This window comes from Coniophora puteana (genome assembly GCF_000271625.1).
Source record: "Coniophora puteana RWD-64-598 SS2 unplaced genomic scaffold CONPUscaffold_7, whole genome shotgun sequence".
Lineage (NCBI taxonomy): Eukaryota > Fungi > Basidiomycota > Agaricomycetes > Boletales > Coniophoraceae > Coniophora > Coniophora puteana.
Window position 1 is genome coordinate 752,524 of NW_006913059.1, and position 14,179 is coordinate 766,702.

The following is a 14,179-nucleotide window of genomic DNA, read 5'->3' on the forward strand; positions in this document are numbered from 1 at the left end:
AGTCAATCATCTCAGCAGTATCCTGGGACGTTAATTAGACACAACCAGGGCCTTGGGCTCCGGCCTTGACCATAGTACAGAGAGGTAAATCTAAAGGTTGTGGTCGTCGTGACACATGACGCAGATGCAACCAAGCGAGAAGCGACGTTTGCACACGCGACTATTGACACCGAAGCGCGCACCCCTGGAAAACGTCTTCGGTTACTCCTATCCTCCACATCTCAACATGGCAATGCTCCCTCCCCGTCTCCCAACCCGCAAACCCCAACGCAAAGGCCAGATCCCCTCCGAACCAGACGCAGCCATCCGATGGACAGACGACGTCGCGCTGCAAGACAGACTCACCGCCAACTTCTTCCTCGATGACCCCTACGTCACCCAGCTCGCCGGTGGCGACACCGCCGCCGCCAGGAGGTTTGCACCCGGAGCGGAACGCAGCATGCCCTCGCTGGAGAACTTCGACAAGATGCGGGGCACGTACGTCCGCACCCGCGCGATCGACCGACTCGTCGACAGGTGGCTGGACAACTGCGAACGCGCGGGGTGCAAGGCGCAGATCGTGAGCCTAGGCGCGGGAAGCGATACGCGGTTCTGGCGCTATGGTGTGAGTATTCAGCAATTTTGGCGGTCTCAGGCTTCTGTGTTTGACTGATGCAATATAGCTAGACAGACGAGAGGTATAAGGACTCGCTGGGCGCTTATATCGAGGTCGACTTTTCCGAGACGGTTACGAAGAAGGCGGAGAAAGTTGAGGGCCTGAAGGACCAGGAATCAGCCACATCTGTGTGGACATCCGATTCTGTCAGAAAAGGTATGTCTACCCTCATTGCTTGCATCGTTCTTTACTTCATGCCGTGCCATGTATAGGTCAAAATGATGTTCTCAGATTTCAAGCAAAAGCAAGCGGGAGTGGCTCGTACTACCTCTTGGCGGCCGACATGCGCAAGCCGGGGGATCCTGAAGCGCGTTCCGAGAATCCCAACGACCTCTTTTCCCAACTTCATGCCATACTGGACGTCACACTACCCACACTTCTCCTCTCAGAGTGCGTATTCGTGTACATGAAGCCAGAAGAAAGCGACGCCCTCCTCGCTTGGTTCGCGAACAAGCTCGGGTCTACCCCGCTAGGAGGAATCGTGTATGAAATGTTCGGCCTGAGCAGCAGAGGAATCGGTCAGACAATGGCGAGAAGGCTAGCGGACGTGAGTACACCCCTGTCTGCTGCGCTCAACGTCGTCTAACATGGACGGTCATCCAAGGGCCATGGCATCGCTCTCCCAGGGGCATACCCAGACGCACATAGCCTGGCAGACCGATTTACCACACACGGCTTCGGCAACGCCTACGCATTGACGATCGACGAAATCATCAAGTTTAAGTATATAGATCTACCGGAGTACGCATTCATATCGTTGTTCTCGATTCTATCCTCTCTAACTCGTCCATGTAAAGGTCTAAGCTTCAGGCCATTCCGTCATTCCTCCGCATGGGGAACGTTGACGAGGCCCCAGGGATGCTCTTGGAGAAGTATGCCGTGACATGGGGCGTGAAGAGCGGTCAAGGCACAGCCCAAAGAGATCTCTGGTCCAGGTGGGGTTATGTTGAGGCGATGAGTTCGGAATGGAGCACAGGAGACATTCACGGTGAGTATCAGGATAGCGGTGAGGGGAGCGATGGAACTGTGACGGGGTCAGGTTGAGCATAGTGAAAACCTCGACCTCTTACCATATACGTAGGCGCTGGTTGGACACGAGAAGAAAAGTAATATGGACATTGTACAATTCATTGTATCATTATGCCTCGCATGTGGGTGTCGGCAAGCGGTTCGAGTAAGTACAGGAAGGCGCTCGGAAGCGCTATTAACAACTACGGTATCATTGTCCTAAGGACGCGATGTAGTATGGCGATGATAAACGAGTATGCGTAAAATGACGTGCATGTAATATTTCCAAAGACTGTAAATTCCAAATCAGCGGTATAGCTCAATCCAAACCTCAGCGCGCCGCGTTCTTCTCGATCCTGTTCTCGATCCTATTTTCGATACCTTCCTCCGCCTTCCATATTTTCACGTCCGGCGCCAGCAGCGCCAGCAAGATGATAATGCCCGCGGCCAGAATCGTCGTCGCGAAGATGCTCACTTCACGCGGCTGGCGCGCCCAGCCGTAGCAGAGGATGCCCATGATCGCGAGGGCGAAACCCAAGGTCGCAAGCAGGACGCAGAGCGAGTGCATCCGGCCCAGGAGGTGCTGCGAGGGCCTTCCGCCGAGCCAGAAGGGGCCGACCTGCTCTAGATGCGGGTTGCGCGAGAAGATGGGGGGCTCCATGGGCTCAGAGCCCGACCGAGCGCGCTGCGGGGGTGGGACATTATGGGACATGTGCCCGCGCCGCGCGCCAGCGTTGGCGGGCTCTGACTGGCTTACATGTCCGGGGGCGGGGTCAGGGGAAGGACGTTGTCCGGTGGCGTCATGACCATTCTGTTTCTCTGTAGGGGCATTTTCAAGTTCCTGTGTTACAGCGCTGCCTTTGGACCGCCACGTTCCTGGTGGCGAATGGGTTTCAAATCTGCCCCCATGTGTGACCAGTTCCACCTTCTCTTCGACTTTAGAAGCTTCCTTGAGCTTCCAGCGTGTGAGCAGGAAGGCGGCGAGGAAGGAGAGCACAGCTGCGTGAAATGTGATATCGCTGTATCAGAATGTGACTCGTGCCTACACGCTGATAGGCACACATACCAGAGTATACGTGCATGATAAGGGCACCGAGCAGACCGGCGTTAGCTGCCTTGAGAACGCCAGATACTGCGCTGAGATCGCCGTCGGCGCCTCCTGGATCGGTGACCACAAGCATGGCTGCCTCCATCGAGGCGAAGAACGTCGTCTACATATCAGGAGTGGTGAGCAGGCCGGAAGAGATGGTGCAGTTAGTACGACTCACGATGACAGAAATAAGCTGGAGGCGCTCTTGCCATGAACCAGCGAGGTTCTCCATGGCGCGTTGATGTGCCCGTTCGTCTGCATCGTCTTGTTCCTTCTGGGAGGCAGGCTCGGGCGATAGGAAAGCAAAGCTAGCACTGTCCGGACTTGTCGCTGCGGTGAGGAAAGTTCGTTTCCTATGTGGTTTGAGGTCGGCCCAGTATTCGCCCGCAGACCCGTCGGCTTCGTGTACTACGCCCATGAGGGGCCCATCTACGGCTTCCGTGAATGTGCGCCGTCGCCCAGTAGCGGAAGCGCGTAGCGGTTCTGGAAGAATATAAATGGATTTAGAGACGGTAACAAGGAAGTAGATGATTACTCACCAGCTGAATGCGTATGTTTGACGCTTGCGGGCATGGTGATAATGAGCGGATTGTCGTGTCAAGAGTCGTTAAGAGTCGTGCAGATGAAGAGAGAAAGAGAGAGGTGGAAAGAAGGAAGCCAGGCCGAGCACTTTTAGGGCATCCAGGACGGTGACAGCATAGGATGGGTGAATCAAGCCAAGTGGAAGCTGTGCGAATCCGTGAAGCGCCTGCTCGGAAAAGAGGCAACAAAGTGCTAAGATGAATTGGACGTGACGGGGTTAGTGAGGGTTAGTGCTGCATCAGCGCTTCCTTAGCCTTCCAACGCGGGGCCGGCTCCAATCGACGCTCGTGCCATCGCCGCTGACCCCGGAAGACCACGATGATCTTGCTCCTGCCGGTGATTCTTGCTGTTGAATATTCATAAGCGTCGTCTCTGTCGGGTCGAAGTGTGCAACTCACTAGATCTTCACCTGCGCGACTCGAAGGTTAGTTCTGCACTGACGTCACCGTCACAGCCACAGCTGTCGCAGCAAACGGCTTTCGGCAACCTTAGACTTGAGTTGACTCAAAGTTGACTTGTACTATTGTCACCAAGATTGGCCCGGCGCAGCTGTGGTTGCACATCGTCTGCTGTGCTGGAGTATCTTTGCGTTAGATTCAAGCCAAGTCCTTCGCACAAGATCCGGCTGATGTGCCCGCAAATTCTGGGCCCACTCTATTCACTTCCGCGCTGGAACTTTGCGTACTCGACGTTGGTGTCTCGATAATCCAGCTCTGTGCAAACTCCGGTACAGAGCATCCAAATGCTCCTTGGCCCAAGGCTGTTACTACCAGGGGACAAGAAATCATCAGAGCGCCACGGGCTATATTCTGGTCCCCGCAACGGCACTCACTTGTCTTGGCGTCCTAAACTTGCATATGTGAAGTATCGCCCATTTCTATCCGCCGACTAGATGCAACTCCCATTTGATGCGTGCGCAGCGGCTGCCACCATCCGGGATCCATTTCGCGGGCCCAAGACGAAGCTGACTGAGTCGCCCTCTCGGACGCCGCCCTTCAATGAACCTCGACACTCACCACGCTCTCATGACAAGGCTATATCGTGAATTCGAGTAGTTTGACTGAAGTTTCACGGCCGAATGCTTGTATGATAAAAAAACCTTCGCCCAGTTTGCAAGGGCTTGCACGCCAGGTTTCGTGCTGCTGCTGGTTCCTACCACCGCTGAACTTAGTGGGTTATATTATCGCGCGTATCCTCACATCGAAGGGGCGGTGGAGAACGTGACAGAATGGCACTAGTGATCTCAAGTGAGCAGGAAATGCTTTTGTTGATACGCAGGTGATAATGCATATCCTATAACTTCGCACTGCTTACTGTGAGCTCTTTCTTGTGAGACAGAGGCTGGCGAATCCGCCAACATGTACATTGCCAGACGAAGAATGTCCGCAGGAGAAGTGTTTCCTATCATGCTGGTGTTGGTGGTTTTCATACGTGGCCAGTAGCTTGAATGTAGACGTACTGTAGACTAGTACCTTGTTCTGGCGACTCTCACCCAACCAATGCTCTGAACTACGATCTATCTTAAGTAGCAAATTGTAAAGCAAGAGTAAGTAAAGTCTATGTAACTGGCCCGAAGTCACCTGCCTAATTGAGACGAAGCTAGCCACATGTTTGCCCAATATGGCGATCCTTGTTTTTGCCGCCGGCTTTCAGCTTTCCTCGTCCATCCTTCCCTTTGTTAACCCTCGCGTTGATCCTCTCATGCAACTCAAACTTTCCTCAACGGACCCATGCTGTGATGCTTGGCCAGCCTGTGACTATTGGCCGCTTAGAGATCTAGAATGTGGCTCAGGTTGCTGGTGAAGAAGCAAGGCACCGAGAGGTGAGAATAGCACAAGCTACATCGCGCATTCGCCATCAGGCACTCTAGCACCTTCGCATCGTCGCTGATGACGATGGCGGGACTCAAAGGGATTGCCAGAACGGGACCAGCTGTTGACCTTGTACTCCTCGACCGTGCCGCCTCTTGACTTCTCACAGCGGCCCTCTCGGTGCACCCCGTTGAACTATATGCGCTACCGCTAGGAACAATGGCTACACTACAAGGACTGTTCAGCCGCCACTTCGTACCTCGGGTGCGCAGAATATAAGCACGGTGCTCGACTAGCTTAGAGAGCATCTTCTCGTTCGACCTTTAGCTGGCGCTCGCCAAAGTCTTTTTATTCGACACCTCCCTCGTCTGGCTGTCCTTCGACTGCTTGCTTTGTCCTTCTCCTCATTTTGCGTCTTCGCACCGCATCGCTTCGCCGCTACAACGCACAGACGCGTTCCGCTCCCTTTTACTTCCGCACTTCGTGATAGAAGAACACCCACCTCCCGCACCATATCGAGATGTTCTCCCGAACCACTATTCCTTTGGCGTTTGTCATCGCGTTCATTCTTGGATTCAGTGAGTTCTATCCTAGTGAAGCACCATCACCGGTTGCTAATGTGGCTGTCGCAGTGTCCCTGCTTGCTTCGGCAAGTCCGATCCCTGTCGTCCCCGCTGTGCAGGGAGGGATCGCCCTTTTCAATGATGCAATTGCAGTAAGTATATACCTTCTCTGGTTCGTATCACATCAGTGACATTATGTGTCTAGAGAGAACTTGTCAGTGTTGATGTAGAGACTCGTGGACCGGAGCCCGAGCCAGCACTGGACATCCCCCGCGCTGTCGTGGAGGAAGTAACTCCTGATCCTGAGCGCTCTTCCGAGCCGGAAAGCCAGGATGACCTCGAAGCTCGCATATGCCGCTTTGGCTGCATCTGATTGATGTCTGGTATGTTGTGTCCACTCGTCCGCTTCGTTTTCCGACTAAAGGTCTAAGCAGGGTATACACACCCTGGACTTCATGTTGCTGCGTTGTTCTCGTGGTCTCCAGCCTTTCGCCGCTCTTACGCTCTTTGATGACTCGTGGTTTTCTTGATACCTCTGCTCTTGTTACCCCTCTGTTGTATCTTTCGCATGGATAATTCGTTACTTGTACTTTCGTGGGGTAGTCCTGGTTCATCTTATTTTGCAGCTCAATTCTTACTCGTACCTCCACCTAACACCGTCTGTCACTTCCGGGCAGCACAGCCAGCTATCTTGCTTGATGCAAGCGCTGCTCGCCTCTGCTGTCTAGCTCCGCTTCCAAGTATTTTTTTTGGATATTTTCTGTATCTTAATTGGGCCCAGCTCTGAGGACTCTTTGTAATGTAATTGCGCCGTCGACACTGTCATACTGAACATTCCGCGTGTGCTCCACCAAGTATCCGCAAAGCACATGCTGCAATGACGACTGGCCCGACGAGCTTATCTAAAGTTCTACTATTGCTTCAGGCAGTTCTTGTATTTCTCGGTTGCGACGTCGACGCCGTGGAGACAACCTCGACCTTAATAAACACCGTGAGGCTACTGCTCACACGAACATACTCTCCGTTTACGGCCATCGCTTTATTCGGGCGTATTTCTGCAGATCGCGACCGAAGCCTTCTTTTCAAAGGGACGCCTCAGTAAGGGAAGTCAGTTGGTCCCAGTTTGGTGCGATGGATCCACAGGAACTCACCGTCGTGCCCGAGGCCCCCGGCTGTGTGTCGTACCAGCGCTTCGACGTTCGCGCCACCGTCACCACCGAAGGCTAACCACCGCGCAAGCTACTCCGAAGTGGTGAAAGCCTTTCGCAGAGCCATCTTTAGGTAAGTTAAGGGATAGCGAGGGTAGGTGTATAAGAGGAGTTGGACACAACCGTATGTTCTCCATCGCCCATCTATCTTGAAGCACCCTGAGCAGCCAACCCGATTCTGACGCCAAACTTCCCATTCGCTTCTGTACCTCGTTCATTTCACCCTGCCTATATTTGATATGTTCGCGAAGGTCTCGTACATCTGGTTTGCTGTCTTTGCCTGTAGGTCTAAAAAGAATCACTGGCTTCCTTTCTATATTGACGCATCGCACGATTTTCCTAGCTTCGGTTCTGCTAGCAGCAGCAAGCCCAATACCCGAAGTCGGTCAGGTTTTGGCTCAGGTATGAACTGTCACACCGATATTCGACTTTTGTCGCCTCTGACATCTATTTGTCTCAGAGAGATGCTACCCCTCCCGTTAATGTTGAGCCACGCGTCTGCCGCTACGGCTGCGACTAAACTCACCGTCGATCTCTGACGAAACCACGTTGTATGTTTTCTCCAGTTCAAGTCTCATGTTCATCCACTCACGGTTTCGCTTTAGCTTTCGTCATTATTTAGGATTTATTGCGTTCGCATGAAGTTATTTCTCGGACATTACTGCTGCACGCTGAGTGCTGCGGCCTTCGCCCTTTCTATGATATGTCTCCTTAGCGCGTTGGGATCTTTACTAGTATTTCTATTGTTGACCTGTGTTCAATTGCCTGTGTTAATTCCAGGACTGTAGGTTTATCTTGTTTATTTGCCTAGCATACTGTTCGATCTTCCTAATTTAATTGATGGAGTTGCATGATAAAGTACTGCGTCTTGATTTATGCAAAGTGATCCGGGATGGCTCGGAGAACATGAGGAGCCTGGAGGCATTCTGATTGAAGCATAGAGCTTGAATTGCTGCATGGCTGGTAGCCTCGGGCCAGGCGCAATGTGACTGAGAATCATGAATCATAAATCAGCAGAAGATCTGCCCAAATAATTATCTGACGAGCGCGCTGTCAATCATCGTGCCTGGAAAACATACCGAGGCCAAAAACCCTATTCGCAGCCGACGTCAACGTCAAAGTCGCGTCCCAAAAAAGGGAAGCGTTGTTGTCCATGGAGTTGTGCCTTGTTTGCGCGCCCACGAACAAACACCCATCCATATCCGTTGTTGCCCCTATCGCTGCCACTCTCACCAATCTCTCACCTCTGCGGACATTGCACTCCCCATGGGCCGTGGCATCTCGTGGGCATCGAGCGCGTGGTACCATCCAACAAACTAGCTCCTAAATTAGGACTGAAGCTCTGTTCCCAAACAGGACGATCCTTTGAAGATTTTCTCGTTTTAGGATGTTGAAAGAGTAAGTCTTCGCGCACTCGGTGGTAAGAAAGTAAGGTCGAGTATAAGAACTGGCCGGGAGACGGCAAGGGGAGGACAACGAGCCTCTTGTGCATTTTCGTTTTATTGTTCTCCCCGCTTTTGGGCTAGACACTGCCAGCCACTCTCCTGCATTCTGCATTCTTTCCAGCTTCAGGATTACAGTCTATTTCCGTCCCTAATCGCGTTCTCGAATAACAATCCTACCACCCCGCCTTTTCAAGATGTTCGCCAAGATCTCTGTTTTCTACTTCATCGCTTTCTTCTTTGCTCTTCGTAAGTTGCACAGCCTCAAAGGAAATATTCGCTCGTCTGACCTTTGCTTTCCAGTGTCTCTCGTTTCGGCTGCTCCCATGCCAATCACTGTGCCCGCGCTCATTGCAGACGCTGTCGTCCCTCAGAATTTCATTGAGCACCTTGCTGTAAGTTTCTCGTACTAAAATATTATATTACATGACCTAAATGTATCAATTTTTTTTAGCGCGACAGCAGCATTCCGGACGCCTCCATTTCTGAGGAGACCACTCCTGAAGTTCCTCGCGTTGAGGCTGAACCCGACGTCGACGTCGAGGCACGCATTTGCCGCTACGGCTGCGATTGAAGGCACCACCCATTTGCTTCAAGTCGGCCTAGTATCGCGATACCCTTACTCCCTTGACCAGTCTTTCCCTTCCGCTTGGCTTGATGCCAACACAACTTACACATGCTTAATCCTTCGTCCGTGCTAATTCCGGACCATGATACCTCTACGAACACTTTCCGTCCGTGCCAATCCCGGACAACTCATCCACTTCGCATTTCATCTGGGGCTTCCGTTTACATCATGACATCCTGTAGCTGTATCTTTACTACCACTTAGATTTGAAGGCTTGTACTGTATTTTTAGCATCTCCCTGTATCGGAATTCATATATTGCACTTTTTACACTGAATGAACCGAGGGTCATGAAGCAAGGTTTTGTTGGAGCTGATGAACTTATCGAATATGAACCCCTGGATAATACGTCGGATCCGAGTCAGGTGTTTCATTGTTCGATCGGCCAGCCGCTGCTCAATATTCGACTTCTAGGTGAGCCAAATCGGACATCAGACACGATGCATCTAGTTACACTTGAGTGTCAGCGCACTTGCTATTGACAATTCTCAGAAGAATTAATGTGGTAAACAGTAGCTTCGAGCTCAATAAATAAAGTGTACAAGTCATCTCGTTCCAGCCTTAAAGTTTTGGATGTAACATTGCCGTCGCAAGATCACCTGAGTTGACGTTCTACGTACTGAAAACGAGAAATATTAAACTAGATCTATGACAAGTAAATTATAATTTAGATCTTGCACTCCAGCTATCGAGCCATTGCTCAATATCGGTGGTTGAACGCTGTTGCGAATAGAAGATCAGCAACAATGAGTTGGATAGGAGAGATTGAGTATACCTTGATCCAAGCGTTAGATGCACGCAGCGAATCTAAGAGTTGACCATAAGCCATGTGATATTTCGACCGATCCTTGTCCTAATGTGTATCAACGATCAGCGAAATGATACAGGGAGGCTGATGAGGAGCTCGTACCTTAAAGAATTCCTCGACCACTTTGTAGTCCTCGTCCTTCGTCAGGTGATTAAAGTTGGCCTACGAACGTATTATTGAAGTCTATATATCGTTGAAAAGAATTTCTTTACATACCGTGACTGCTCCTGCCAACCCGAAGGTATCGGCGTATCGTTTTTCCATCTACACGCAATCAGTATTCACTAGCATGATCAAGCTAACGGGGCAAAATCCTAACCTCATCAAAGTTCTGCTTGAAGAACTCAGCAGCCTGACGTCTCGTGGACAAATTAGATTGAAGGCCCATAAACATGTAGATCAGGTTCTGGGTTCGAGTTTTGTTGAGGATATACGAGAAAACCTCCTTGATGAGCTCGGGATCCTGTGTCTGACAAAGAGCCAACCTGCGAAACATTATCAACTTGATGGCGAGCGCAAAATTGCACTCGTCGACTTACATTGCCGAAATACTCGTGGCAGGTGGGGTCGTGGTACCCTCGATGATTTTCTTGGTGAACTCAAACTCTTTTCGCCCACCATAACGCACACCCTGTGAAAACTCATTGGATATCGATGAAAATTATGACCTAGTGTAGAACTTACAGTAAAGAGTGTAGAGCGCATGATGTCGGGAGAGATGTGCGAGTCGTCACCGGTGTTCATGTACTGCGCAAAACGCTTTTGCAGTTCCTTCACAGCCCTATCGTTCAATTTGATAAGCTACGGAAGCCCCTTGAAATAAAAAGAAGACCTACGAAGGTTCGCCAGCACGCGAAGCCTGTTCGACAGCTTTACTACGTAACTGAATAGTGTTAGGATCGTCGTTGGGTGCATTGTCGTATCCGAGCCGTTCAACGACAGGCTTGAACAAAAACTACCAAAGGCAGTGTGAGATATCACGACGAAGACGTCAGACAACCATATCTTACTGCACGGAACTCATTCAGAGTCGTTGTGACCTTCGGGTTCTCCCACCATGTCGAGTACAGCAGAGAGAGATTTGATGCAATGGTATCCCAAACGAGGTCTCAAGTTGTTTCCATGAGCAACAATACTAAATAGGAAAGAGAATAAAACTTACAATCCTTCTCATCGTGCAGGATGTTGACAGCGTTCAGAGCACCACTCAGATCCATGAAGCCCGCCTTAGACAGGGCGAATACATCGTGAACGAGTCCGATGCGATCGTTCAACGAGAAGACTTCTTCGCCCTTGGCCGCCTCATTGGTGATTCTTGTGAGGCGTTCATCAGGATATAAGACACGATCTAGTTCATAATTGGTAAGATTAAACAGGTGTTGCCTCCGCTGACTGAGACTTACAAACACCATTGGTCCCTGCGTTAAGCTTGTACGGCTTCGAGGTGTCGAGAGCGATAGTTTTCTCGCGGGTGTCAAGAATGAGGCTCTTGTCAATCTGAGGTTTGCCGGCTTCGTCGACAGTAAGCAGGCACAAAGGAATGGTCCTGACAACAGAAACTCAATACCAGAGTGGTCAAAAAAGAAAGAGATAAAGCGTACCACAAGGTTTCGTTATCCTGAGGTTCGGCGTGTCCTGTCTCAAGGAATCGATCCTGACGAACAGTGATTCCGTCCCTGGTCTCCGTAACGGTGACGACTGGGAAGCCGATCTAGAATGCATGGTATATATCGACCGATATCAATTCAAGTCACAGTCATACCTTAGAAATCCAGTGGTCCATCATCTTCGGAACGCCCGCGTCTAGCAACGTCAGTGAGAAATGGCACTACAAAATCGACTTCAGAATATGTACACACCTGTCGCCTCTTCGATCCCCTCCCAAAGATCTTTCGTGACCGTGTTCGAATACAAGTGTTTCTTGAGGTAAAGAGATACACCCTTGATGAATCGTTCTTGGCCGACATAGTTGGACAGCATGCGTAAAACTGAGAGCGCTATTAGCAAGACAATATGTCATGATGCATCAGGTTTGCGTACCAGAGGCAGCCTTGGCGTAGGATAAGGAGTCGAAGATCTATGATCAATTCAAAATTAGTTATAGGTCGCGCTGCAGTCACAAGAAACTAATGCTTGCCTGGTTGACCTGGTTAGCATCTGGGCAAGGAACTTCGACGGGATGGGAAGAAAGTTTCGCATCGAGATTAAGTGCGTCGTTGAGGTTGTCGCTGATGAACTCAGCGTCGACCTTCCATTCAGGGTACAACCTAAAGAAACAATGAGTTCAAAGGCGTTTAGGGATTGGGTCTGAGATGTACTTGTCTATCTCGGGATTCAGATCTTTATTCTCAATGCAAGATTAATTGGTACGCACCGACGATGATATACTCTCCCATCTTGAAGAACTGAGTAAGCCGGTCTATGTAAATAATTACAAGAGCTCACCAGAGTCGCAAATCCTAAGCCTCAGGTCAGAATCGTCCACAAAAATTTACATCATCTACGAACCTTCGTTCAGGTAAAGGTTATCCCACCATTCCATGGTCGTGATGTTACCGAACCTGAATAAGATTTTCGTATGAGTCTTCCGAGCATATGAAACATAAGGACGCGTTACTTACCACATGTGAGCAATTTCATGCGATTGGAAGGTTGTGATCCGCTTGAGCATACTCATCTGGACCTTTTCCGGGTCCATGAGGAAGGCACTGGTGCGCCCCGTGATAAGACCCTGATTATTTTGAGAAAGGAGTTAGCCAAGAGCAAGGAATTAGCTAAAAGTGTCGTGCTACACGCACCCAGTTTTCCATAGCACCTTTGTTAGCCTCTTTTAGCTAGGAAATAACTTAATACCCTGCAGCGACTCACCAGCGTCGAAGTCGTGAGCCTAGAAGGAGTATGTTGTAAGGCGCATGATACATAAGGGCTCAACACCATGCAACTCACGACCAGAGTGTCGAGCTTCGGTAGAGGATACTCGATATCAAAGACCTTCTCGTAGATTGGCATGACTTTCTCCGATATTTCGAGCGTATGCTTGGCTTGATGAAGGACCTCCGGAGTCGCTGGTGGGTGGTTAGCGAACAAAACCAAGATATACATGTATTGTAACTTACTGTACACACGCAACGGACGCTTCTTGCCGCTCAGAGGGCTCGTGTAAGATCCTTCGATGTACTTGAAGGGACCATTGGCGTACGCAACAATGTAGGTTGACATCTGTAGGGAATTAGAGTAGTAAAGTAGATAAAACTTATGAAGACGTACGAGAGGTGTCGTGTGGAAACGGGTTATCTTCCACTCATCCTTCGGCTGCTGGTCCTCCACGGAAAGAGATGAGAAGAGCTTTGCGAGGTCAGGATCCTCATTCTTGTTGGGATTGTAAGGTTCTTCCAGTCTTGCAGACATGTTGCCGAGATTGACGAGGTGGGCACGAGAGATCAAAGAGACCGCAAATGTTGCCTTGAGAGCCGGTTCGTCCCAGCACGGGAACGCTTTGCGAGCGGCAGTAGGCTATATGCGCGTCAGCAAGGGACCAAGCGCGACGAAATGAGATTACATACCTCAAACTGAGTCAAAGTGTAGATGCTCTGCTTTCCGTCCTCCGCAAATGCCGACTTGTAATAACCCATCATGGATCCCGTTAGCTTGCCCGAGAATGCGATAGAAAGTTCTGCTACGGATCCTGCCGGGAGGGCATTTGGGAACACCAAAGTACCTTCCTCGCGTTCGGTATTGAAAGATTTCGAGGTGTATGATTGCCGAGTACCAGTTGCATCAGAGGAGATGGATGCGTCGGTCAAGTCGAGTTCCGCAGTGTTGAAGGTTATGCTCGAGGTCTCCTTCTTAACATCCAAGCTGAAAGTGTTATATGTAAGACGGTCTGGACAAGTTCGAACACGCGAAACAAACGCAATCGAAACGTACCTGACTTTGACAACGCCTTGGAAAGTCTCCTTCTCCAAGTCGGTCCGAACTGTAAGATCGTAGTGCGTAGGCCGCACATTGGTGGGCAAACGATACTCGGCGTCCTTTGGGTTGAGTTGAGTGGCCATTCTTGCGATGTGGGAACACGATCTTATCGAGCTGATGAGAGATGAAGTGGGTGTAGATTTAAGGCGTGACCAGGCTAAGGTATATATACGGGACCGGTTGGCAGGTCGGAGTGGATACCCACATGTTAACGTTGGAACTGTGCCGGGGCATATCCGTGCAAAGCTACGGAGTGCTGAAAGCATAGCTATTTCGCAGCAGTTACGAGCTTTCCATTAAACGGAAGAAGAGTCGTAAGCGTAGTTCGCAGTTCGCAGTCTACGCAGTGCGGACACGGGTCGCGGAATCGGAGTTGTGGGTTGGGGTTTGGAAACGCGCAGAACGACGCGACG

At 50.5% G+C, this 14,179-nt stretch overlaps 6 protein-coding genes across 6 annotated transcripts; 4 read left to right on the top strand and 2 right to left on the bottom strand.

Annotated features, from left to right (window-relative positions):
- Nucleotides 1-226: 226 nt before the first annotated feature.
- CONPUDRAFT_165903 (S-adenosyl-L-methionine-dependent methyltransferase) lies at nucleotides 227-1,829 on the top strand (the record flags this gene model as incomplete). Its single annotated transcript, XM_007771138.1, has 5 exons — nucleotides 227-604; nucleotides 667-811; nucleotides 868-1,202; nucleotides 1,260-1,396; nucleotides 1,453-1,829. The coding sequence occupies 5 exons, from the start codon at nucleotides 227-229 to the stop codon at nucleotides 1,697-1,699; spliced, it is 1,242 nt and encodes a 413-aa protein (XP_007769328.1). The 3' UTR covers nucleotides 1,700-1,829.
- CONPUDRAFT_82632 (uncharacterized protein) lies at nucleotides 1,813-3,343 on the bottom strand. Its single transcript, XM_007771139.1, has 4 exons — nucleotides 3,293-3,343; nucleotides 2,932-3,236; nucleotides 2,730-2,874; nucleotides 1,813-2,662 (listed from the first exon to the last, which is right to left on the bottom strand). The coding sequence occupies exons 2-4, from the start codon at nucleotides 3,169-3,171 to the stop codon at nucleotides 1,995-1,997; spliced, it is 1,053 nt and encodes a 350-aa protein (XP_007769329.1). The 5' UTR covers nucleotides 3,172-3,236; nucleotides 3,293-3,343; the 3' UTR covers nucleotides 1,813-1,994.
- A 2,130-nt stretch (nucleotides 3,344-5,473) lies between these two features.
- Nucleotides 5,474-6,521, top strand: CONPUDRAFT_82633 (uncharacterized protein). Its single transcript, XM_007771140.1, has 4 exons — nucleotides 5,474-5,724; nucleotides 5,779-5,861; nucleotides 5,915-6,092; nucleotides 6,144-6,521. Exons 1-3 carry the CDS (start codon nucleotides 5,667-5,669, stop codon nucleotides 6,080-6,082), a joined length of 309 nt encoding a protein of 102 aa, XP_007769330.1. The 5' UTR covers nucleotides 5,474-5,666; the 3' UTR covers nucleotides 6,083-6,092; nucleotides 6,144-6,521.
- Nucleotides 6,522-7,156: 635 nt separating this feature from the next.
- Nucleotides 7,157-7,437, top strand: CONPUDRAFT_154404 (uncharacterized protein; the record flags this gene model as incomplete). Its single annotated transcript, XM_007771141.1, has 3 exons — nucleotides 7,157-7,199; nucleotides 7,261-7,319; nucleotides 7,378-7,437. The coding sequence occupies 3 exons, from the start codon at nucleotides 7,157-7,159 to the stop codon at nucleotides 7,435-7,437; spliced, it is 162 nt and encodes a 53-aa protein (XP_007769331.1).
- A 714-nt stretch (nucleotides 7,438-8,151) lies between these two features.
- Nucleotides 8,152-8,940, top strand: CONPUDRAFT_82634 (uncharacterized protein). Its single transcript, XM_007771142.1, has 3 exons — nucleotides 8,152-8,608; nucleotides 8,663-8,754; nucleotides 8,814-8,940. Exons 1-3 carry the CDS (start codon nucleotides 8,557-8,559, stop codon nucleotides 8,931-8,933), a joined length of 264 nt encoding a protein of 87 aa, XP_007769332.1. The 5' UTR covers nucleotides 8,152-8,556; the 3' UTR covers nucleotides 8,934-8,940.
- A 706-nt stretch (nucleotides 8,941-9,646) lies between these two features.
- On the bottom strand, nucleotides 9,647-13,849 carry CONPUDRAFT_57232 (leucyl aminopeptidase; the record flags this gene model as incomplete). The annotated part of the gene is made up of 27 exons (XM_007770835.1): nucleotides 9,647-9,706; nucleotides 9,762-9,839; nucleotides 9,897-9,956; nucleotides 10,011-10,058; nucleotides 10,114-10,279; nucleotides 10,334-10,425; nucleotides 10,479-10,575; nucleotides 10,631-10,749; nucleotides 10,805-10,902; nucleotides 10,957-11,142; nucleotides 11,198-11,340; nucleotides 11,396-11,505; nucleotides 11,557-11,597; nucleotides 11,654-11,782; nucleotides 11,835-11,871; nucleotides 11,941-12,061; nucleotides 12,165-12,190; nucleotides 12,240-12,253; nucleotides 12,303-12,355; nucleotides 12,416-12,525; nucleotides 12,593-12,609; nucleotides 12,663-12,681; nucleotides 12,741-12,859; nucleotides 12,911-13,013; nucleotides 13,062-13,307; nucleotides 13,358-13,652; nucleotides 13,722-13,849. The coding sequence occupies 27 exons, from the start codon at nucleotides 13,847-13,849 to the stop codon at nucleotides 9,647-9,649; spliced, it is 2,715 nt and encodes a 904-aa protein (XP_007769025.1).
- Between the last annotated feature and the right edge of the window lie 330 nt (nucleotides 13,850-14,179).